Below are 23,541 nucleotides of genomic sequence, written 5' to 3'. Positions count from 1 at the left end.
AATGTGTTTACTTATTAATAAGTCCTCCACAATGTTCAATATGAAACCTAATGCACATGCTTACGTCAATGGTGTCTGTAATAGAAAAAAATGAACGCAAACACCGCCAGGCCGCATGTCCGGTAACGAAACATTCAAATGCGAATGATGATAGTTTCGCCTTATAAAACTGGTACATGGGTTGAACGAAACAATGCACTAAAATTAGGCTTAATATTGGTAATTGAGCGTGTGACCGCACTGTAAAGAAGTAATGAATTCGGGACATTGCGTTAGTCTTATGAACCATACGACTCATACCAGAGTGTGTGTATCTAATGCATGAATGCAAGTAACCTAACAATCTGACGCTTTAACGTAACACTAGTATATTGTGACAATTTGTAAGAAAAGTCTTTCGAAATGTGTGTGTGGCCCTAAAAAGGGCCGTTTTGTAGCTTCTGTACAGAAGGTTCGATTAACCGCCGAATCCGTACAGAGTCCTGCCTTGTCTCTTGAGGGCATAGACGACGTCCATGGCAGTGACGGTCTTCCTCTTGGCGTGCTCAGTGTATGTCACGGCATCGCGGATGACGTTCTCAAGGAACACCTTGAGGACACCTCGGGTCTCCTCGTAGATGAGGCCAGAGATGCGTTTCACACCACCACGACGAGCGAGACGGCGGATTGCGGGCTTCGTGATACCCTGGATGTTATCACGCAGAACCTTTCGGTGACGCTTGGCGCCTCCCTTTCCGAGTCCTTTTCCTCCCTTACCACGTCCAGACATATTGTATCTATCAGGTACTAGCTGTAGAATGCTTTCACTGGGTCTTTTTGCGGCTATTTAAACACAAAGAGCAGTTAGAGCACTGTGATGTGACCTGCTAACCTACTTTCGGGCTGCTTAACGCTGATTGGTCGGTGGTCGAATCTGATTGGTCGAAGAAAATCAGTGAAAACGGCCGATTTGCGTGTGCATGCGAGTTTGATGTAAATTATGTCCGTTTATAAGATACTGAACGGTGTTTTCTTGATTGAAATGTGTAGAATATCTGCCCGTTATTTGATGCGTGCATTTACGTTGTGTTGCCTTGAGTGCATGACTGTGTACCGTAACGGTAAAGTTGAGGTCTGGGGCGATTTTGGTCTGAAAAAGTCTCAATCTTGGCCACTTCACACGTGAGTTTGTCACCGAGCTGGTTATAATACGCGAGACCTATGATCTAGTTGTGTTTTATGTCACTTTGTGAATGACTTATAAACGACGCGGCTCGTAATTGAACCTTTAAGAGTAATAACGAGATGATTGAACGTGAAGGGTCATTGCATATCTGACGAACATGAATTGAGATGCAGACATGAAAGAACGTACACTATAGCGTCCCTGACGCATATATGTGTTAGCGGGGTACTGTTGCGGGGTACTGCTGATACGTGTAGCAACATGATTTGTTGGGTAAGGCTAAGTTTGCTTGACTTTTACAACTGAAAGATATTCTCTCGCAATATTTATGTGGCCCTAAAAAGGGCCGTTGTTTGTGTGAGAGCCAAGTACAAAAGCTTACGCACGTTCGCCGCGAATACGGCGTGCGAGCTGGATGTCCTTTGGCATGATGGTAACACGCTTGGCGTGGATGGCGCACAAGTTGGTGTCCTCGAAAAGGCCGACCAGGTAAGCCTCGCTGGCCTCTTGGAGAGCCATGACAGCGGAGCTCTGGAATCGGAGGTCAGTCTTGAAGTCCTGAGCGATTTCACGAACCAGGCGCTGGAATGGCAGTTTCCTGATGAGGAGCTCGGTGCTCTTCTGGTACCTTCTGATTTCACGAAGGGCGACGGTTCCTGGCCTGTATCTGTGAGGCTTCTTGACACCGCCGGTTGCTGGTGCGCTCTTGCGAGCGGCCTTGGTAGCCAGCTGTTTGCGTGGAGCCTTTCCACCGGTAGATTTACGAGCGGTCTGCTTTGTTCTTGCCATCGTTGCTGCTGTAAGACAGTATGTTCGACAACTGAAAAAACGGGCTAATATAAAGAAACAAGCGGTGTGCGAGTGACAGTCGATTGGCTACAATCCGCGTTGCAAATTTCGTATCTGAAAACGGATAGTAAATTAACAAATCAACGCCAGCGTGACAAACAGCGTCAGCCAATCAAAACGCTCATAGTATCGCGGGTTAGGCTGGTGCGAATAACTGTTGTAAATATGCGAGTTATGTACGTTTTGTTAAGCGATAATATAGCTTTGAAAGAGCAATGTGTATGAAACAAGCTGCACAATTTACAATTATGTCTTTGATATAAACAGTATATACATGGACAAGGCCGTGGCGTGTTAAACCTTTGAGTATTTTGCATGTAAAATAGCCCTATGAGAAGGCTAGCTACACAAACCTAAACATGTATATTTTGGAGTTAAATCAAGTCCAATGTGATGTTTATGAAGCTAATACATGCATAAATATAGAAGACACATATGAACTTAGCAAAGTAGCCAAAACAAATTAATTCACTGTGACTGTTTTTGTCTCCAAGTTGGGAAATTTTGTTAAAATAGCTGCTTGCTAATATTAGTGTAACATGAAACTCAAAATCTGCAGACCTACCTTTGTGCTAACAGGTACACGTTGTCCACTATGTCTGTCTCTATGCCAAAACATTACACGTGTATGGTTCATAGCTTAACATAAAGACAAATGTTGAATTTTATGCCTGCGAGTTATTTTGTATGGTATACAAATGGCAAATCGACAGCCGACAAAGACAATTCTTTCAAAATAGGATGAATGGTCCTGAAAAGGACCTTTGAGTTGAAGTCTGTGAGACACTTGGGAAGCCTTTTACTTTTACGCCTTCTTTGGTGTCTTTGCCTTTTTGGGTGCCTTGGGCTTCTTTGGTGACTTAGAAGCAGCCTTCTTAGGCTTGGCAGCAGCCTTCTTTGGCTTAGCAGCGGCAGCCTTCTTTGGTGTCTTGGCCTTCTTTGGCTTGGCTGGGGCCTTCTTGGCAGCGGTTTTCTTGGCTGCAGGCTTCTTGGCGCCCGCCTTCTTGGGTGTCTTGGCCTTCTTAGGGGCCTTTGCCTTCTTGGGCTTGGCAGCCTTAGGCTTGGCAGCCTTCTTTGCGGCCTTCTTCACCTCTCCAAGCTTGAAGGATCCAGAGGCACCGGTGCCCTTGGACTGCTTAACGGCTCCACTCTTGACGCCAGCCTTGAGGGCCAGTTTCAGGTGGGCGTTGACGGCACTGACGTTATCCCCGACCTTGTAGTTGGCCTGGATGTACTTCAGGATAGCCTGTCTTGAGGAGCCAGACCTCTCTTTCAGGGCACCAAGTGCGGCGGCAATCATCTCGCTGTACTTGGGATGACTTGCGGGCTTCTTGGGCTTGGCAGCCTTCTTCACCTTGGCGGGTGTTGGGGCAGCGACGGGAGCAGCGACAGCGGTATCAGCCATTTTGATGATGTGGTATTCAGTGATAGAATGATAGAAAACCGGCTGCCTAAGTCTTTATATGTAAAGTAGGTCACCAGCGTTGGTATTTGATCGCGCGGACGTGATAGAGATACCGGCAGGTGCGCGCAGAAATTTTATGTTCGTGTGTTTCTTCGTGCTTGTATTATTGCATATTTCTCATGTATCATTTGTGTAAATTGATGCGAATGAACATAGGTACGTAGATGAAAGATAGATCTTCAAGCACTACCAGGTTTTATAAGGATTGGGCATGGAAATAACGACGAAAATAGTATTACAAGTCACACAAGTCGCCACAAAAGCACGGTGGACAGATATTTATGAGTTAAAACAGCGACAATACACTTGCCTAGTCCTCTTCCTATCGTTGTTCATACTTGAATCGCATCACAATATGACCTGCCCATACAGTACGTATATTTGTGGGAGTCCCTAGTACAGAGAAACACCATGTCCTTGATAAAAACGAACACACGAGAAACACAGAGTAAGAAAGCACTAAACACCATGCGTGCAGTACCAGTACGTGTCCCCAAAACTACCCGGCGTGCGTCCCTCGACTCTTTAAGCATCAGTAACCTTCACATAGTGTGAGCCTGGGCCCTTAAGCTTTCCATAATCGTGATTTAGCCATGGTTTTGGCTCATACCAGTGTTAGGGCATCGGCTATCGTTCGGTAGTGTCAGTCAGTGCGTATGAGAGGCTATTGTTTAAGGCAAGTGCTCTAGCAAATTCTCGTACCAGGATTTTCGGTGGGGCCCTTGCCAGTGTTTGAAAACTGCACAATAACTTGACCCCTAGTACGAGCAGTGGGTTGCTCTCCCATCCCCAGCTACCCGGAATGTAATACTGCGATGCCAACGAGGTTGGCTATGAAGCCCACGCACCCTATCCACGGCGTTGCCTGACCGGTTGGGTGGTGTAGGTAACCGCCTGAGCAAGGATGAAAATGTTTCCGAACATGGCCTAAACAAGCGAATACACGTGTGACTTATTCTGTCTTCAAGGCCCCTAAAGCCTGCGTGGACCTATTACGTTACGTTAGTTAACGTCAGTGGTCTGGAAGAGAGGGCTGGTAAGCACCCAAAATGGTATTTCTTTGTATGTTATACCGATGTATACTCCCTAATCGTTAGGGAAGCGAATGAAGGAGCGAGCGGGTGGACAGGCAGGCAGGCAGGCAGGCAGGCAGGCAAGTGAGTGAGTGAGTGAGTGAGTCGGTCGGCTAATGAGTGTTTGGTTAGTGCATAAGTTGTTGACAATGTCACGAGATATTTCTTTCAGTATCGTTTAGGTGGCCCTAAAAAGGGCCGTTTGGGTAACGTTTCAAGCCAGAGAAGGTGCTTATTTGCCACCAGCCTGCTTGGTCTTCTTGGGCAGAAGAACGGCCTGGATGTTTGGCAGCACACCACCCTGAGCGATGGTGACTCCAGACAGAAGTTTGTTCAACTCCTCGTCGTTGCGGATGGCGAGCTGCAGGTGACGAGGGATGATTCTTGACTTCTTGTTGTCTCGGGCAGCGTTGCCAGCCAGCTCGAGAACTTCAGCGGCCAAGTACTCGAGAACGGCAGCCAAGTACACGGGTGCACCAGCTCCAACACGCTCGGCGTAGTTGCCCTTGCGCAGGAGACGGTGGATTCTGCCCACTGGGAACTGAAGTCCAGCCCTGGATGAGCGGCTCTTTGCCTTCCCCTTTGTCTTTCCTCCCTTTCCGCGTCCAGACATGATTGTGCTTTCGGTTGTGAGTGCAACAGAAAATACATCGGCAAACGCGTTTTGCCGTATATATATTTTTTTTTTGTTTCGAAAACGGATTGACCTACTTTGCTTTGCGAAGTTAAGCAATTTCAGCCAATCAGCGTCCTCGTTACAAAAGCAGGTCAACCAATCAGCGCGAAGTTTATTTCGACATGTTCGGCAAGTTTACTTCGTTCTGTGCTTGTTCCGTGTATGTTGGAACGTAACATTCGGTGATAATTTTCAATAATTTTTAACAAACATATGACTATAAAATGCTACCCGTTGGTACATGCCCTAACTGTGTGTAGTACGAGATCGTTACTTCTAAGATACACGTACGACTATTGATTATACACTTGACCACACTCACGGAGGAACACTATTTGGCCCTTATTTTCAACGTTTATGTTATGTACAGTTTGTAGTCTGAACACGTTCTATTACGTGAATAGTGTAAAGGGCATCAAAACAAACCTCTGCCATATACTTAAAATTGTTGGTTTTTACTATTTGGCACTAATATTAAGCAATGATATTTATGTTCTTGTGACAATAAGACAATTCTTTCGTAAGAAAGTTGGGTGGCCCTAAAAAGGGCCGTTTGTTTTGAAGCACCACAGAAGTTGTTTACTTGCTGCTGGTGTACTTGGTGACAGCCTTTGTGCCCTCGGACACGGCGTGCTTGGCGAGCTCACCAGGCAGCAGGAGACGCACAGCGGTCTGGATCTCTCTGCTTGTGATGGTGGATCGCTTGTTGTAGTGGGCAAGGCGGGAAGCCTCGGCAGCAATGCGCTCGAAGATGTCGTTGACAAAACTGTTCATGATCGACATGGCCTTGCTGGACACTCCGGTGTCGGGGTGCACCTGCTTCAAGACTTTGTAGATGTAGATGGCGTAGGATTCCCTCCTCCTCCTGCGCTTCTTCTTGTCAGTGGAGCGCGCGGTCTTAGCCTTAGTGGCGGCCTTCTTAGAGCCCTTGCTTGCAACACCCTTGGTCGGCATGATTTCTAAATCGATGCAGAGATGAATGTTTGCAACGCGTTTCAACTGCTATTTATATGAACGACTCACTCTCGAAAACGGATTGACCTACTTCCAATGCAGTGTACAGCGCGCTCGCTCGCGATTGGCTGCAGTTTTAACGCATGCGCGTTCGTATTTACACGTGTTTACGAAGGCTAAAGCAATACTGTCGAAGCCCTATGTTTGCATCGCAAATTATTAATGATCTATTAAGACTAAGTAATGTGTTTACTTATTAATAAGTCCTCCACAATGTTCAATATGAAACCTAATGCACATGCTTACGTCAATGGTGTCTGTAATAGAAAAAAATGAACGCAAACACCGCCAGGCCGCATGTCCGGTAACGAAACATTCAAATGCGAATGATGATAGTTTCGCCTTATAAAACTGGTACATGGGTTGAACGAAACAATGCACTAAAATTAGGCTTAATATTGGTAATTGAGCGTGTGACCGCACTGTAAAGAAGTAATGAATTCGGGACATTGCGTTAGTCTTATGAACCATACGACTCATACCAGAGTGTGTGTATCTAATGCATGAATGCAAGTAACCTAACAATCTGACGCTTTAACGTAACACTAGTATATTGTGACAATTTGTAAGAAAAGTCTTTCGAAATGTGTGTGTGGCCCTAAAAAGGGCCGTTTTGTAGCTTCTGTACAGAAGGTTCGATTAACCGCCGAATCCGTACAGAGTCCTGCCTTGTCTCTTGAGGGCATAGACGACGTCCATGGCAGTGACGGTCTTCCTCTTGGCGTGCTCAGTGTATGTCACGGCATCGCGGATGACGTTCTCAAGGAACACCTTGAGGACACCTCGGGTCTCCTCGTAGATGAGGCCAGAGATGCGTTTCACACCACCACGACGAGCGAGACGGCGGATTGCGGGCTTCGTGATACCCTGGATGTTATCACGCAGAACCTTTCGGTGACGCTTGGCGCCTCCCTTTCCGAGTCCTTTTCCTCCCTTACCACGTCCAGACATATTGTATCTATCAGGTACTAGCTGTAGAATGCTTTCACTGGGTCTTTTTGCGGCTATTTAAACACAAAGAGCAGTTAGAGCACTGTGATGTGACCTGCTAACCTACTTTCGGGCTGCTTAACGCTGATTGGTCGGTGGTCGAATCTGATTGGTCGAAGAAAATCAGTGAAAACGGCCGATTTGCGTGTGCATGCGAGTTTGATGTAAATTATGTCCGTTTATAAGATACTGAACGGTGTTTTCTTGATTGAAATGTGTAGAATATCTGCCCGTTATTTGATGCGTGCATTTACGTTGTGTTGCCTTGAGTGCATGACTGTGTACCGTAACGGTAAAGTTGAGGTCTGGGGCGATTTTGGTCTGAAAAAGTCTCAATCTTGGCCACTTCACACGTGAGTTTGTCACCGAGCTGGTTATAATACGCGAGACCTATGATCTAGTTGTGTTTTATGTCACTTTGTGAATGACTTATAAACGACGCGGCTCGTAATTGAACCTTTAAGAGTAATAACGAGATGATTGAACGTGAAGGGTCATTGCATATCTGACGAACATGAATTGAGATGCAGACATGAAAGAACGTACACTATAGCGTCCCTGACGCATATATGTGTTAGCGGGGTACTGTTGCGGGGTACTGCTGATACGTGTAGCAACATGATTTGTTGGGTAAGGCTAAGTTTGCTTGACTTTTACAACTGAAAGATATTCTCTCGCAATATTTATGTGGCCCTAAAAAGGGCCGTTGTTTGTGTGAGAGCCAAGTACAAAAGCTTACGCACGTTCGCCGCGAATACGGCGTGCGAGCTGGATGTCCTTTGGCATGATGGTAACACGCTTGGCGTGGATGGCGCACAAGTTGGTGTCCTCGAAAAGGCCGACCAGGTAAGCCTCGCTGGCCTCTTGGAGAGCCATGACAGCGGAGCTCTGGAATCGGAGGTCAGTCTTGAAGTCCTGAGCGATTTCACGAACCAGGCGCTGGAATGGCAGTTTCCTGATGAGGAGCTCGGTGCTCTTCTGGTACCTTCTGATTTCACGAAGGGCGACGGTTCCTGGCCTGTATCTGTGAGGCTTCTTGACACCGCCGGTTGCTGGTGCGCTCTTGCGAGCGGCCTTGGTAGCCAGCTGTTTGCGTGGAGCCTTTCCACCGGTAGATTTACGAGCGGTCTGCTTTGTTCTTGCCATCGTTGCTGCTGTAAGACAGTATGTTCGACAACTGAAAAAACGGGCTAATATAAAGAAACAAGCGGTGTGCGAGTGACAGTCGATTGGCTACAATCCGCGTTGCAAATTTCGTATCTGAAAACGGATAGTAAATTAACAAATCAACGCCAGCGTGACAAACAGCGTCAGCCAATCAAAACGCTCATAGTATCGCGGGTTAGGCTGGTGCGAATAACTGTTGTAAATATGCGAGTTATGTACGTTTTGTTAAGCGATAATATAGCTTTGAAAGAGCAATGTGTATGAAACAAGCTGCACAATTTACAATTATGTCTTTGATATAAACAGTATATACATGGACAAGGCCGTGGCGTGTTAAACCTTTGAGTATTTTGCATGTAAAATAGCCCTATGAGAAGGCTAGCTACACAAACCTAAACATGTATATTTTGGAGTTAAATCAAGTCCAATGTGATGTTTATGAAGCTAATACATGCATAAATATAGAAGACACATATGAACTTAGCAAAGTAGCCAAAACAAATTAATTCACTGTGACTGTTTTTGTCTCCAAGTTGGGAAATTTTGTTAAAATAGCTGCTTGCTAATATTAGTGTAACATGAAACTCAAAATCTGCAGACCTACCTTTGTGCTAACAGGTACACGTTGTCCACTATGTCTGTCTCTATGCCAAAACATTACACGTGTATGGTTCATAGCTTAACATAAAGACAAATGTTGAATTTTATGCCTGCGAGTTATTTTGTATGGTATACAAATGGCAAATCGACAGCCGACAAAGACAATTCTTTCAAAATAGGATGAATGGTCCTGAAAAGGACCTTTGAGTTGAAGTCTGTGAGACACTTGGGAAGCCTTTTACTTTTACGCCTTCTTTGGTGTCTTTGCCTTTTTGGGTGCCTTGGGCTTCTTTGGTGACTTAGAAGCAGCCTTCTTAGGCTTGGCAGCAGCCTTCTTTGGCTTAGCAGCGGCAGCCTTCTTTGGTGTCTTGGCCTTCTTTGGCTTGGCTGGGGCCTTCTTGGCAGCGGTTTTCTTGGCTGCAGGCTTCTTGGCGCCCGCCTTCTTGGGTGTCTTGGCCTTCTTAGGGGCCTTTGCCTTCTTGGGCTTGGCAGCCTTAGGCTTGGCAGCCTTCTTTGCGGCCTTCTTCACCTCTCCAAGCTTGAAGGATCCAGAGGCACCGGTGCCCTTGGACTGCTTAACGGCTCCACTCTTGACGCCAGCCTTGAGGGCCAGTTTCAGGTGGGCGTTGACGGCACTGACGTTATCCCCGACCTTGTAGTTGGCCTGGATGTACTTCAGGATAGCCTGTCTTGAGGAGCCAGACCTCTCTTTCAGGGCACCAAGTGCGGCGGCAATCATCTCGCTGTACTTGGGATGACTTGCGGGCTTCTTGGGCTTGGCAGCCTTCTTCACCTTGGCGGGTGTTGGGGCAGCGACGGGAGCAGCGACAGCGGTATCAGCCATTTTGATGATGTGGTATTCAGTGATAGAATGATAGAAAACCGGCTGCCTAAGTCTTTATATGTAAAGTAGGTCACCAGCGTTGGTATTTGATCGCGCGGACGTGATAGAGATACCGGCAGGTGCGCGCAGAAATTTTATGTTCGTGTGTTTCTTCGTGCTTGTATTATTGCATATTTCTCATGTATCATTTGTGTAAATTGATGCGAATGAACATAGGTACGTAGATGAAAGATAGATCTTCAAGCACTACCAGGTTTTATAAGGATTGGGCATGGAAATAACGACGAAAATAGTATTACAAGTCACACAAGTCGCCACAAAAGCACGGTGGACAGATATTTATGAGTTAAAACAGCGACAATACACTTGCCTAGTCCTCTTCCTATCGTTGTTCATACTTGAATCGCATCACAATATGACCTGCCCATACAGTACGTATATTTGTGGGAGTCCCTAGTACAGAGAAACACCATGTCCTTGATAAAAACGAACACACGAGAAACACAGAGTAAGAAAGCACTAAACACCATGCGTGCAGTACCAGTACGTGTCCCCAAAACTACCCGGCGTGCGTCCCTCGACTCTTTAAGCATCAGTAACCTTCACATAGTGTGAGCCTGGGCCCTTAAGCTTTCCATAATCGTGATTTAGCCATGGTTTTGGCTCATACCAGTGTTAGGGCATCGGCTATCGTTCGGTAGTGTCAGTCAGTGCGTATGAGAGGCTATTGTTTAAGGCAAGTGCTCTAGCAAATTCTCGTACCAGGATTTTCGGTGGGGCCCTTGCCAGTGTTTGAAAACTGCACAATAACTTGACCCCTAGTACGAGCAGTGGGTTGCTCTCCCATCCCCAGCTACCCGGAATGTAATACTGCGATGCCAACGAGGTTGGCTATGAAGCCCACGCACCCTATCCACGGCGTTGCCTGACCGGTTGGGTGGTGTAGGTAACCGCCTGAGCAAGGATGAAAATGTTTCCGAACATGGCCTAAACAAGCGAATACACGTGTGACTTATTCTGTCTTCAAGGCCCCTAAAGCCTGCGTGGACCTATTACGTTACGTTAGTTAACGTCAGTGGTCTGGAAGAGAGGGCTGGTAAGCACCCAAAATGGTATTTCTTTGTATGTTATACCGATGTATACTCCCTAATCGTTAGGGAAGCGAATGAAGGAGCGAGCGGGTGGACAGGCAGGCAGGCAGGCAGGCAGGCAGGCAAGTGAGTGAGTGAGTGAGTGAGTCGGTCGGCTAATGAGTGTTTGGTTAGTGCATAAGTTGTTGACAATGTCACGAGATATTTCTTTCAGTATCGTTTAGGTGGCCCTAAAAAGGGCCGTTTGGGTAACGTTTCAAGCCAGAGAAGGTGCTTATTTGCCACCAGCCTGCTTGGTCTTCTTGGGCAGAAGAACGGCCTGGATGTTTGGCAGCACACCACCCTGAGCGATGGTGACTCCAGACAGAAGTTTGTTCAACTCCTCGTCGTTGCGGATGGCGAGCTGCAGGTGACGAGGGATGATTCTTGACTTCTTGTTGTCTCGGGCAGCGTTGCCAGCCAGCTCGAGAACTTCAGCGGCCAAGTACTCGAGAACGGCAGCCAAGTACACGGGTGCACCAGCTCCAACACGCTCGGCGTAGTTGCCCTTGCGCAGGAGACGGTGGATTCTGCCCACTGGGAACTGAAGTCCAGCCCTGGATGAGCGGCTCTTTGCCTTCCCCTTTGTCTTTCCTCCCTTTCCGCGTCCAGACATGATTGTGCTTTCGGTTGTGAGTGCAACAGAAAATACATCGGCAAACGCGTTTTGCCGTATATATATTTTTTTTTTGTTTCGAAAACGGATTGACCTACTTTGCTTTGCGAAGTTAAGCAATTTCAGCCAATCAGCGTCCTCGTTACAAAAGCAGGTCAACCAATCAGCGCGAAGTTTATTTCGACATGTTCGGCAAGTTTACTTCGTTCTGTGCTTGTTCCGTGTATGTTGGAACGTAACATTCGGTGATAATTTTCAATAATTTTTAACAAACATATGACTATAAAATGCTACCCGTTGGTACATGCCCTAACTGTGTGTAGTACGAGATCGTTACTTCTAAGATACACGTACGACTATTGATTATACACTTGACCACACTCACGGAGGAACACTATTTGGCCCTTATTTTCAACGTTTATGTTATGTACAGTTTGTAGTCTGAACACGTTCTATTACGTGAATAGTGTAAAGGGCATCAAAACAAACCTCTGCCATATACTTAAAATTGTTGGTTTTTACTATTTGGCACTAATATTAAGCAATGATATTTATGTTCTTGTGACAATAAGACAATTCTTTCGTAAGAAAGTTGGGTGGCCCTAAAAAGGGCCGTTTGTTTTGAAGCACCACAGAAGTTGTTTACTTGCTGCTGGTGTACTTGGTGACAGCCTTTGTGCCCTCGGACACGGCGTGCTTGGCGAGCTCACCAGGCAGCAGGAGACGCACAGCGGTCTGGATCTCTCTGCTTGTGATGGTGGATCGCTTGTTGTAGTGGGCAAGGCGGGAAGCCTCGGCAGCAATGCGCTCGAAGATGTCGTTGACAAAACTGTTCATGATCGACATGGCCTTGCTGGACACTCCGGTGTCGGGGTGCACCTGCTTCAAGACTTTGTAGATGTAGATGGCGTAGGATTCCCTCCTCCTCCTGCGCTTCTTCTTGTCAGTGGAGCGCGCGGTCTTAGCCTTAGTGGCGGCCTTCTTAGAGCCCTTGCTTGCAACACCCTTGGTCGGCATGATTTCTAAATCGATGCAGAGATGAATGTTTGCAACGCGTTTCAACTGCTATTTATATGAACGACTCACTCTCGAAAACGGATTGACCTACTTCCAATGCAGTGTACAGCGCGCTCGCTCGCGATTGGCTGCAGTTTTAACGCATGCGCGTTCGTATTTACACGTGTTTACGAAGGCTAAAGCAATACTGTCGAAGCCCTATGTTTGCATCGCAAATTATTAATGATCTATTAAGACTAAGTAATGTGTTTACTTATTAATAAGTCCTCCACAATGTTCAATATGAAACCTAATGCACATGCTTACGTCAATGGTGTCTGTAATAGAAAAAAATGAACGCAAACACCGCCAGGCCGCATGTCCGGTAACGAAACATTCAAATGCGAATGATGATAGTTTCGCCTTATAAAACTGGTACATGGGTTGAACGAAACAATGCACTAAAATTAGGCTTAATATTGGTAATTGAGCGTGTGACCGCACTGTAAAGAAGTAATGAATTCGGGACATTGCGTTAGTCTTATGAACCATACGACTCATACCAGAGTGTGTGTATCTAATGCATGAATGCAAGTAACCTAACAATCTGACGCTTTAACGTAACACTAGTATATTGTGACAATTTGTAAGAAAAGTCTTTCGAAATGTGTGTGTGGCCCTAAAAAGGGCCGTTTTGTAGCTTCTGTACAGAAGGTTCGATTAACCGCCGAATCCGTACAGAGTCCTGCCTTGTCTCTTGAGGGCATAGACGACGTCCATGGCAGTGACGGTCTTCCTCTTGGCGTGCTCAGTGTATGTCACGGCATCGCGGATGACGTTCTCAAGGAACACCTTGAGGACACCTCGGGTCTCCTCGTAGATGAGGCCAGAGATGCGTTTCACACCACCACGACGAGCGAGACGGCGGATTGCGGGCTTCGTGATACCCTGGATGTTATCACGCAGAACCTTTCGGTGACGCTTGGCGCCTCCCTTTCCGAGTCCTTTTCCTCCCTTACCACGTCCAGACATATTGTATCTATCAGGTACTAGCTGTAGAATGCTTTCACTGGGTCTTTTTGCGGCTATTTAAACACAAAGAGCAGTTAGAGCACTGTGATGTGACCTGCTAACCTACTTTCGGGCTGCTTAACGCTGATTGGTCGGTGGTCGAATCTGATTGGTCGAAGAAAATCAGTGAAAACGGCCGATTTGCGTGTGCATGCGAGTTTGATGTAAATTATGTCCGTTTATAAGATACTGAACGGTGTTTTCTTGATTGAAATGTGTAGAATATCTGCCCGTTATTTGATGCGTGCATTTACGTTGTGTTGCCTTGAGTGCATGACTGTGTACCGTAACGGTAAAGTTGAGGTCTGGGGCGATTTTGGTCTGAAAAAGTCTCAATCTTGGCCACTTCACACGTGAGTTTGTCACCGAGCTGGTTATAATACGCGAGACCTATGATCTAGTTGTGTTTTATGTCACTTTGTGAATGACTTATAAACGACGCGGCTCGTAATTGAACCTTTAAGAGTAATAACGAGATGATTGAACGTGAAGGGTCATTGCATATCTGACGAACATGAATTGAGATGCAGACATGAAAGAACGTACACTATAGCGTCCCTGACGCATATATGTGTTAGCGGGGTACTGTTGCGGGGTACTGCTGATACGTGTAGCAACATGATTTGTTGGGTAAGGCTAAGTTTGCTTGACTTTTACAACTGAAAGATATTCTCTCGCAATATTTATGTGGCCCTAAAAAGGGCCGTTGTTTGTGTGAGAGCCAAGTACAAAAGCTTACGCACGTTCGCCGCGAATACGGCGTGCGAGCTGGATGTCCTTTGGCATGATGGTAACACGCTTGGCGTGGATGGCGCACAAGTTGGTGTCCTCGAAAAGGCCGACCAGGTAAGCCTCGCTGGCCTCTTGGAGAGCCATGACAGCGGAGCTCTGGAATCGGAGGTCAGTCTTGAAGTCCTGAGCGATTTCACGAACCAGGCGCTGGAATGGCAGTTTCCTGATGAGGAGCTCGGTGCTCTTCTGGTACCTTCTGATTTCACGAAGGGCGACGGTTCCTGGCCTGTATCTGTGAGGCTTCTTGACACCGCCGGTTGCTGGTGCGCTCTTGCGAGCGGCCTTGGTAGCCAGCTGTTTGCGTGGAGCCTTTCCACCGGTAGATTTACGAGCGGTCTGCTTTGTTCTTGCCATCGTTGCTGCTGTAAGACAGTATGTTCGACAACTGAAAAAACGGGCTAATATAAAGAAACAAGCGGTGTGCGAGTGACAGTCGATTGGCTACAATCCGCGTTGCAAATTTCGTATCTGAAAACGGATAGTAAATTAACAAATCAACGCCAGCGTGACAAACAGCGTCAGCCAATCAAAACGCTCATAGTATCGCGGGTTAGGCTGGTGCGAATAACTGTTGTAAATATGCGAGTTATGTACGTTTTGTTAAGCGATAATATAGCTTTGAAAGAGCAATGTGTATGAAACAAGCTGCACAATTTACAATTATGTCTTTGATATAAACAGTATATACATGGACAAGGCCGTGGCGTGTTAAACCTTTGAGTATTTTGCATGTAAAATAGCCCTATGAGAAGGCTAGCTACACAAACCTAAACATGTATATTTTGGAGTTAAATCAAGTCCAATGTGATGTTTATGAAGCTAATACATGCATAAATATAGAAGACACATATGAACTTAGCAAAGTAGCCAAAACAAATTAATTCACTGTGACTGTTTTTGTCTCCAAGTTGGGAAATTTTGTTAAAATAGCTGCTTGCTAATATTAGTGTAACATGAAACTCAAAATCTGCAGACCTACCTTTGTGCTAACAGGTACACGTTGTCCACTATGTCTGTCTCTATGCCAAAACATTACACGTGTATGGTTCATAGCTTAACATAAAGACAAATGTTGAATTTTATGCCTGCGAGTTATTTTGTATGGTATACAAATGGCAAATCGACAGCCGACAAAGACAATTCTTTCAAAATAGGATGAATGGTCCTGAAAAGGACCTTTGAGTTGAAGTCTGTGAGACACTTGGGAAGCCTTTTACTTTTACGCCTTCTTTGGTGTCTTTGCCTTTTTGGGTGCCTTGGGCTTCTTTGGTGACTTAGAAGCAGCCTTCTTAGGCTTGGCAGCAGCCTTCTTTGGCTTAGCAGCGGCAGCCTTCTTTGGTGTCTTGGCCTTCTTTGGCTTGGCTGGGGCCTTCTTGGCAGCGGTTTTCTTGGCTGCAGGCTTCTTGGCGCCCGCCTTCTTGGGTGTCTTGGCCTTCTTAGGGGCCTTTGCCTTCTTGGGCTTGGCAGCCTTAGGCTTGGCAGCCTTCTTTGCGGCCTTCTTCACCTCTCCAAGCTTGAAGGATCCAGAGGCACCGGTGCCCTTGGACTGCTTAACGGCTCCACTCTTGACGCCAGCCTTGAGGGCCAGTTTCAGGTGGGCGTTGACGGCACTGACGTTATCCCCGACCTTGTAGTTGGCCTGGATGTACTTCAGGATAGCCTGTCTTGAGGAGCCAGACCTCTCTTTCAGGGCACCAAGTGCGGCGGCAATCATCTCGCTGTACTTGGGATGACTTGCGGGCTTCTTGGGCTTGGCAGCCTTCTTCACCTTGGCGGGTGTTGGGGCAGCGACGGGAGCAGCGACAGCGGTATCAGCCATTTTGATGATGTGGTATTCAGTGATAGAATGATAGAAAACCGGCTGCCTAAGTCTTTATATGTAAAGTAGGTCACCAGCGTTGGTATTTGATCGCGCGGACGTGATAGAGATACCGGCAGGTGCGCGCAGAAATTTTATGTTCGTGTGTTTCTTCGTGCTTGTATTATTGCATATTTCTCATGTATCATTTGTGTAAATTGATGCGAATGAACATAGGTACGTAGATGAAAGATAGATCTTCAAGCACTACCAGGTTTTATAAGGATTGGGCATGGAAATAACGACGAAAATAGTATTACAAGTCACACAAGTCGCCACAAAAGCACGGTGGACAGATATTTATGAGTTAAAACAGCGACAATACACTTGCCTAGTCCTCTTCCTATCGTTGTTCATACTTGAATCGCATCACAATATGACCTGCCCATACAGTACGTATATTTGTGGGAGTCCCTAGTACAGAGAAACACCATGTCCTTGATAAAAACGAACACACGAGAAACACAGAGTAAGAAAGCACTAAACACCATGCGTGCAGTACCAGTACGTGTCCCCAAAACTACCCGGCGTGCGTCCCTCGACTCTTTAAGCATCAGTAACCTTCACATAGTGTGAGCCTGGGCCCTTAAGCTTTCCATAATCGTGATTTAGCCATGGTTTTGGCTCATACCAGTGTTAGGGCATCGGCTATCGTTCGGTAGTGTCAGTCAGTGCGTATGAGAGGCTATTGTTTAAGGCAAGTGCTCTAGCAAATTCTCGTACCAGGATTTTCGGTGGGGCCCTTGCCAGTGTTTGAAAACTGCACAATAACTTGACCCCTAGTACGAGCAGTGGGTTGCTCTCCCATCCCCAGCTACCCGGAATGTAATACTGCGATGCCAACGAGGTTGGCTATGAAGCCCACGCACCCTATCCACGGCGTTGCCTGACCGGTTGGGTGGTGTAGGTAACCGCCTGAGCAAGGATGAAAATGTTTCCGAACATGGCCTAAACAAGCGAATACACGTGTGACTTATTCTGTCTTCAAGGCCCCTAAAGCCTGCGTGGACCTATTACGTTACGTTAGTTAACGTCAGTGGTCTGGAAGAGAGGGCTGGTAAGCACCCAAAATGGTATTTCTTTGTATGTTATACCGATGTATACTCCCTAATCGTTAGGGAAGCGAATGAAGGAGCGAGCGGGTGGACAGGCAGGCAGGCAGGCAGGCAGGCAGGCAAGTGAGTGAGTGAGTGAGTGAGTCGGTCGGCTAATGAGTGTTTGGTTAGTGCATAAGTTGTTGACAATGTCACGAGATATTTCTTTCAGTATCGTTTAGGTGGCCCTAAAAAGGGCCGTTTGGGTAACGTTTCAAGCCAGAGAAGGTGCTTATTTGCCACCAGCCTGCTTGGTCTTCTTGGGCAGAAGAACGGCCTGGATGTTTGGCAGCACACCACCCTGAGCGATGGTGACTCCAGACAGAAGTTTGTTCAACTCCTCGTCGTTGCGGATGGCGAGCTGCAGGTGACGAGGGATGATTCTTGACTTCTTGTTGTCTCGGGCAGCGTTGCCAGCCAGCTCGAGAACTTCAGCGGCCAAGTACTCGAGAACGGCAGCCAAGTACACGGGTGCACCAGCTCCAACACGCTCGGCGTAGTTGCCCTTGCGCAGGAGACGGTGGATTCTGCCCACTGGGAACTGAAGTCCAGCCCTGGATGAGCGGCTCTTTGCCTTCCCCTTTGTCTTTCCTCCCTTTCCGCGTCCAGACATGATTGTGCTTTCGGTTGTGAGTGCAACAGAAAATACATCGGCAAACGCGTTTTGCCGTATATATATTTTTTTTTTGTTTCGAAAACGGATTGACCTACTTTGCTTTGCGAAGTTAAGCAATTTCAGCCAATCAGCGTCCTCGTTACAAAAGCAGGTCAACCAATCAGCGCGAAGTTTATTTCGACATGTTCGGCAAGTTTACTTCGTTCTGTGCTTGTTCCGTGTATGTTGGAACGTAACATTCGGTGATAATTTTCAATAATTTTTAACAAACATATGACTATAAAATGCTACCCGTTGGTACATGCCCTAACTGTGTGTAGTACGAGATCGTTACTTCTAAGATACACGTACGACTATTGATTATACACTTGACCACACTCACGGAGGAACACTATTTGGCCCTTATTTTCAACGTTTATGTTATGTACAGTTTGTAGTCTGAACACGTTCTATTACGTGAATAGTGTAAAGGGCATCAAAACAAACCTCTGCCATATACTTAAAATTGTTGGTTTTTACTATTTGGCACTAATATTAAGCAATGATATTTATGTTCTTGTGACAATAAGACAATTCTTTCGTAAGAAAGTTGGGTGGCCCTAAAAAGGGCCGTTTGTTTTGAAGCACCACAGAAGTTGTTTACTTGCTGCTGGTGTACTTGGTGACAGCCTTTGTGCCCTCGGACACGGCGTGCTTGGCGAGCTCACCAGGCAGCAGGAGACGCACAGCGGTCTGGATCTCTCTGCTTGTGATGGTGGATCGCTTGTTGTAGTGGGCAAGGCGGGAAGCCTCGGCAGCAATGCGCTCGAAGATGTCGTTGACAAAACTGTTCATGATCGACATGGCCTTGCTGGACACTCCGGTGTCGGGGTGCACCTGCTTCAAGACTTTGTAGATGTAGATGGCGTAGGATTCCCTCCTCCTCCTGCGCTTCTTCTTGTCAGTGGAGCGCGCGGTCTTAGCCTTAGTGGCGGCCTTCTTAGAGCCCTTGCTTGCAACACCCTTGGTCGGCATGATTTCTAAATCGATGCAGAGATGAATGTTTGCAACGCGTTTCAACTGCTATTTATATGAACGACTCACTCTCGAAAACGGATTGACCTACTTCCAATGCAGTGTACAGCGCGCTCGCTCGCGATTGGCTGCAGTTTTAACGCATGCGCGTTCGTATTTACACGTGTTTACGAAGGCTAAAGCAATACTGTCGAAGCCCTATGTTTGCATCGCAAATTATTAATGATCTATTAAGACTAAGTAATGTGTTTACTTATTAATAAGTCCTCCACAATGTTCAATATGAAACCTAATGCACATGCTTACGTCAATGGTGTCTGTAATAGAAAAAAATGAACGCAAACACCGCCAGGCCGCATGTCCGGTAACGAAACATTCAAATGCGAATGATGATAGTTTCGCCTTATAAAACTGGTACATGGGTTGAACGAAACAATGCACTAAAATTAGGCTTAATATTGGTAATTGAGCGTGTGACCGCACTGTAAAGAAGTAATGAATTCGGGACATTGCGTTAGTCTTATGAACCATACGACTCATACCAGAGTGTGTGTATCTAATGCATGAATGCAAGTAACCTAACAATCTGACGCTTTAACGTAACACTAGTATATTGTGACAATTTGTAAGAAAAGTCTTTCGAAATGTGTGTGTGGCCCTAAAAAGGGCCGTTTTGTAGCTTCTGTACAGAAGGTTCGATTAACCGCCGAATCCGTACAGAGTCCTGCCTTGTCTCTTGAGGGCATAGACGACGTCCATGGCAGTGACGGTCTTCCTCTTGGCGTGCTCAGTGTATGTCACGGCATCGCGGATGACGTTCTCAAGGAACACCTTGAGGACACCTCGGGTCTCCTCGTAGATGAGGCCAGAGATGCGTTTCACACCACCACGACGAGCGAGACGGCGGATTGCGGGCTTCGTGATACCCTGGATGTTATCACGCAGAACCTTTCGGTGACGCTTGGCGCCTCCCTTTCCGAGTCCTTTTCCTCCCTTACCACGTCCAGACATATTGTATCTATCAGGTACTAGCTGTAGAATGCTTTCACTGGGTCTTTTTGCGGCTATTTAAACACAAAGAGCAGTTAGAGCACTGTGATGTGACCTGCTAACCTACTTTCGGGCTGCTTAACGCTGATTGGTCGGTGGTCGAATCTGATTGGTCGAAGAAAATCAGTGAAAACGGCCGATTTGCGTGTGCATGCGAGTTTGATGTAAATTATGTCCGTTTATAAGATACTGAACGGTGTTTTCTTGATTGAAATGTGTAGAATATCTGCCCGTTATTTGATGCGTGCATTTACGTTGTGTTGCCTTGAGTGCATGACTGTGTACCGTAACGGTAAAGTTGAGGTCTGGGGCGATTTTGGTCTGAAAAAGTCTCAATCTTGGCCACTTCACACGTGAGTTTGTCACCGAGCTGGTTATAATACGCGAGACCTATGATCTAGTTGTGTTTTATGTCACTTTGTGAATGACTTATAAACGACGCGGCTCGTAATTGAACCTTTAAGAGTAATAACGAGATGATTGAACGTGAAGGGTCATTGCATATCTGACGAACATGAATTGAGATGCAGACATGAAAGAACGTACACTATAGCGTCCCTGACGCATATATGTGTTAGCGGGGTACTGTTGCGGGGTACTGCTGATACGTGTAGCAACATGATTTGTTGGGTAAGGCTAAGTTTGCTTGACTTTTACAACTGAAAGATATTCTCTCGCAATATTTATGTGGCCCTAAAAAGGGCCGTTGTTTGTGTGAGAGCCAAGTACAAAAGCTTACGCACGTTCGCCGCGAATACGGCGTGCGAGCTGGATGTCCTTTGGCATGATGGTAACACGCTTGGCGTGGATGGCGCACAAGTTGGTGTCCTCGAAAAGGCCGACCAGGTAAGCCTCGCTGGCCTCTTGGAGAGCCATGACAGCGGAGCTCTGGAATCGGAGGTCAGTCTTGAAGTCCTGAGCGATTTCACGAACCAGGCGCTGGAATGGCAGTTTCCTGATGAGGAGCTCGGTGCTCTTCTGGTACCTTCTGATTTCACGAAGGGCGACGGTTCCTGGCCTGTATCTGTGAGGCTTCTTGACACCGCCGGTTGCTGGTGCGCTCTTGCGAGCGGCCTTGGTAGCCAGCTGTTTGCGTGGAGCCTTTCCACCGGTAGATTTACGAGCGGTCTGCTTTGTTCTTGCCATCGTTGCTGCTGTAAGACAGTATGTTCGACAACTGAAAAAACGGGCTAATATAAAGAAACAAGCGGTGTGCGAGTGACAGTCGATTGGCTACAATCCGCGTTGCAAATTTCGTATCTGAAAACGGATAGTAAATTAACAAATCAACGCCAGCGTGACAAACAGCGTCAGCCAATCAAAACGCTCATAGTATCGCGGGTTAGGCTGGTGCGAATAACTGTTGTAAATATGCGAGTTATGTACGTTTTGTTAAGCGATAATATAGCTTTGAAAGAGCAATGTGTATGAAACAAGCTGCACAATTTACAATTATGTCTTTGATATAAACAGTATATACATGGACAAGGCCGTGGCGTGTTAAACCTTTGAGTATTTTGCATGTAAAATAGCCCTATGAGAAGGCTAGCTACACAAACCTAAACATGTATATTTTGGAGTTAAATCAAGTCCAATGTGATGTTTATGAAGCTAATACATGCATAAATATAGAAGACACATATGAACTTAGCAAAGTAGCCAAAACAAATTAATTCACTGTGACTGTTTTTGTCTCCAAGTTGGGAAATTTTGTTAAAATAGCTGCTTGCTAATATTAGTGTAACATGAAACTCAAAATCTGCAGACCTACCTTTGTGCTAACAGGTACACGTTGTCCACTATGTCTGTCTCTATGCCAAAACATTACACGTGTATGGTTCATAGCTTAACATAAAGACAAATGTTGAATTTTATGCCTGCGAGTTATTTTGTATGGTATACAAATGGCAAATCGACAGCCGACAAAGACAATTCTTTCAAAATAGGATGAATGGTCCTGAAAAGGACCTTTGAGTTGAAGTCTGTGAGACACTTGGGAAGCCTTTTACTTTTACGCCTTCTTTGGTGTCTTTGCCTTTTTGGGTGCCTTGGGCTTCTTTGGTGACTTAGAAGCAGCCTTCTTAGGCTTGGCAGCAGCCTTCTTTGGCTTAGCAGCGGCAGCCTTCTTTGGTGTCTTGGCCTTCTTTGGCTTGGCTGGGGCCTTCTTGGCAGCGGTTTTCTTGGCTGCAGGCTTCTTGGCGCCCGCCTTCTTGGGTGTCTTGGCCTTCTTAGGGGCCTTTGCCTTCTTGGGCTTGGCAGCCTTAGGCTTGGCAGCCTTCTTTGCGGCCTTCTTCACCTCTCCAAGCTTGAAGGATCCAGAGGCACCGGTGCCCTTGGACTGCTTAACGGCTCCACTCTTGACGCCAGCCTTGAGGGCCAGTTTCAGGTGGGCGTTGACGGCACTGACGTTATCCCCGACCTTGTAGTTGGCCTGGATGTACTTCAGGATAGCCTGTCTTGAGGAGCCAGACCTCTCTTTCAGGGCACCAAGTGCGGCGGCAATCATCTCGCTGTACTTGGGATGACTTGCGGGCTTCTTGGGCTTGGCAGCCTTCTTCACCTTGGCGGGTGTTGGGGCAGCGACGGGAGCAGCGACAGCGGTATCAGCCATTTTGATGATGTGGTATTCAGTGATAGAATGATAGAAAACCGGCTGCCTAAGTCTTTATATGTAAAGTAGGTCACCAGCGTTGGTATTTGATCGCGCGGACGTGATAGAGATACCGGCAGGTGCGCGCAGAAATTTTATGTTCGTGTGTTTCTTCGTGCTTGTATTATTGCATATTTCTCATGTATCATTTGTGTAAATTGATGCGAATGAACATAGGTACGTAGATGAAAGATAGATCTTCAAGCACTACCAGGTTTTATAAGGATTGGGCATGGAAATAACGACGAAAATAGTATTACAAGTCACACAAGTCGCCACAAAAGCACGGTGGACAGATATTTATGAGTTAAAACAGCGACAATACACTTGCCTAGTCCTCTTCCTATCGTTGTTCATACTTGAATCGCATCACAATATGACCTGCCCATACAGTACGTATATTTGTGGGAGTCCCTAGTACAGAGAAACACCATGTCCTTGATAAAAACGAACACACGAGAAACACAGAGTAAGAAAGCACTAAACACCATGCGTGCAGTACCAGTACGTGTCCCCAAAACTACCCGGCGTGCGTCCCTCGACTCTTTAAGCATCAGTAACCTTCACATAGTGTGAGCCTGGGCCCTTAAGCTTTCCATAATCGTGATTTAGCCATGGTTTTGGCTCATACCAGTGTTAGGGCATCGGCTATCGTTCGGTAGTGTCAGTCAGTGCGTATGAGAGGCTATTGTTTAAGGCAAGTGCTCTAGCAAATTCTCGTACCAGGATTTTCGGTGGGGCCCTTGCCAGTGTTTGAAAACTGCACAATAACTTGACCCCTAGTACGAGCAGTGGGTTGCTCTCCCATCCC

General features: G+C 46.5%; 12 protein-coding genes across 12 annotated transcripts; all 12 read right to left on the bottom strand.

The window, feature by feature from the left end:
- Nucleotides 1-452: 452 nt before the first annotated feature.
- On the bottom strand, nucleotides 453-7,211 carry LOC127875998 (uncharacterized). The gene is made up of 4 exons (XM_052420818.1): nucleotides 6,901-7,211; nucleotides 4,848-4,867; nucleotides 1,626-1,959; nucleotides 453-800 (listed from the first exon to the last, which is right to left on the bottom strand). Exons 1-4 carry the CDS (start codon nucleotides 7,191-7,193, stop codon nucleotides 458-460), a joined length of 990 nt encoding a protein of 329 aa, XP_052276778.1. The 5' UTR covers nucleotides 7,194-7,211; the 3' UTR covers nucleotides 453-457.
- LOC127875864 (histone H1-delta-like) lies at nucleotides 2,788-3,467 on the bottom strand. The gene has a single exon (XM_052420581.1). The coding sequence runs from the start codon at nucleotides 3,417-3,419 to the stop codon at nucleotides 2,820-2,822; it is 600 nt and encodes a 199-aa protein (XP_052276541.1). The 5' UTR covers nucleotides 3,420-3,467; the 3' UTR covers nucleotides 2,788-2,819.
- Nucleotides 5,758-6,216, bottom strand: LOC127875953 (histone H2B-like). Its single transcript, XM_052420726.1, has one exon. The coding sequence runs from the start codon at nucleotides 6,180-6,182 to the stop codon at nucleotides 5,808-5,810; it is 375 nt and encodes a 124-aa protein (XP_052276686.1). The 5' UTR covers nucleotides 6,183-6,216; the 3' UTR covers nucleotides 5,758-5,807.
- A 728-nt stretch (nucleotides 7,212-7,939) lies between the features above and the next one.
- Nucleotides 7,940-8,395, bottom strand: LOC127875891 (histone H3). The gene has a single exon (XM_052420639.1). It carries the CDS (start codon nucleotides 8,376-8,378, stop codon nucleotides 7,968-7,970), a length of 411 nt encoding a protein of 136 aa, XP_052276599.1. The 5' UTR covers nucleotides 8,379-8,395; the 3' UTR covers nucleotides 7,940-7,967.
- Nucleotides 8,396-9,211: 816 nt separating this feature from the next.
- LOC127875848 (histone H1-delta-like) lies at nucleotides 9,212-9,892 on the bottom strand. Its single transcript, XM_052420574.1, has one exon. It carries the CDS (start codon nucleotides 9,841-9,843, stop codon nucleotides 9,244-9,246), a length of 600 nt encoding a protein of 199 aa, XP_052276534.1. The 5' UTR covers nucleotides 9,844-9,892; the 3' UTR covers nucleotides 9,212-9,243.
- Nucleotides 9,893-11,153: 1,261 nt separating this feature from the next.
- LOC127875915 (histone H2A) lies at nucleotides 11,154-11,612 on the bottom strand. Its single transcript, XM_052420669.1, has one exon. It carries the CDS (start codon nucleotides 11,587-11,589, stop codon nucleotides 11,209-11,211), a length of 381 nt encoding a protein of 126 aa, XP_052276629.1. The 5' UTR covers nucleotides 11,590-11,612; the 3' UTR covers nucleotides 11,154-11,208.
- Nucleotides 11,613-12,181: 569 nt separating this feature from the next.
- LOC127875943 (histone H2B-like) lies at nucleotides 12,182-12,640 on the bottom strand. Its single transcript, XM_052420715.1, has one exon. It carries the CDS (start codon nucleotides 12,604-12,606, stop codon nucleotides 12,232-12,234), a length of 375 nt encoding a protein of 124 aa, XP_052276675.1. The 5' UTR covers nucleotides 12,607-12,640; the 3' UTR covers nucleotides 12,182-12,231.
- Nucleotides 12,641-13,300: 660 nt separating this feature from the next.
- LOC127875990 (uncharacterized) lies at nucleotides 13,301-20,059 on the bottom strand. Its single transcript, XM_052420806.1, has 4 exons — nucleotides 19,749-20,059; nucleotides 17,696-17,715; nucleotides 14,474-14,807; nucleotides 13,301-13,648 (listed from the first exon to the last, which is right to left on the bottom strand). Exons 1-4 carry the CDS (start codon nucleotides 20,039-20,041, stop codon nucleotides 13,306-13,308), a joined length of 990 nt encoding a protein of 329 aa, XP_052276766.1. The 5' UTR covers nucleotides 20,042-20,059; the 3' UTR covers nucleotides 13,301-13,305.
- Nucleotides 15,636-16,316, bottom strand: LOC127875832 (histone H1-delta-like). Its single transcript, XM_052420573.1, has one exon. The coding sequence runs from the start codon at nucleotides 16,265-16,267 to the stop codon at nucleotides 15,668-15,670; it is 600 nt and encodes a 199-aa protein (XP_052276533.1). The 5' UTR covers nucleotides 16,268-16,316; the 3' UTR covers nucleotides 15,636-15,667.
- LOC127875957 (histone H2B-like) lies at nucleotides 18,606-19,064 on the bottom strand. The gene has a single exon (XM_052420739.1). The coding sequence runs from the start codon at nucleotides 19,028-19,030 to the stop codon at nucleotides 18,656-18,658; it is 375 nt and encodes a 124-aa protein (XP_052276699.1). The 5' UTR covers nucleotides 19,031-19,064; the 3' UTR covers nucleotides 18,606-18,655.
- Nucleotides 20,060-20,794: 735 nt separating the features above from the next.
- On the bottom strand, nucleotides 20,795-21,243 carry LOC127875906 (histone H3). The gene has a single exon (XM_052420660.1). It carries the CDS (start codon nucleotides 21,224-21,226, stop codon nucleotides 20,816-20,818), a length of 411 nt encoding a protein of 136 aa, XP_052276620.1. The 5' UTR covers nucleotides 21,227-21,243; the 3' UTR covers nucleotides 20,795-20,815.
- Nucleotides 21,244-22,059: 816 nt separating this feature from the next.
- Nucleotides 22,060-22,743, bottom strand: LOC127875867 (histone H1-delta-like). Its single transcript, XM_052420593.1, has one exon. The coding sequence runs from the start codon at nucleotides 22,689-22,691 to the stop codon at nucleotides 22,092-22,094; it is 600 nt and encodes a 199-aa protein (XP_052276553.1). The 5' UTR covers nucleotides 22,692-22,743; the 3' UTR covers nucleotides 22,060-22,091.
- Nucleotides 22,744-23,541: the final 798 nt, after the last annotated feature.

The sequence above is a fragment of the Dreissena polymorpha genome, chromosome 1, assembly GCF_020536995.1.
Source record: "Dreissena polymorpha isolate Duluth1 chromosome 1, UMN_Dpol_1.0, whole genome shotgun sequence".
In the NCBI taxonomy this organism is placed as follows: Eukaryota; Metazoa; Mollusca; class Bivalvia; order Myida; family Dreissenidae; genus Dreissena; species Dreissena polymorpha.
This window is presented reverse-complemented; position numbering and strand designations above follow the sequence as displayed.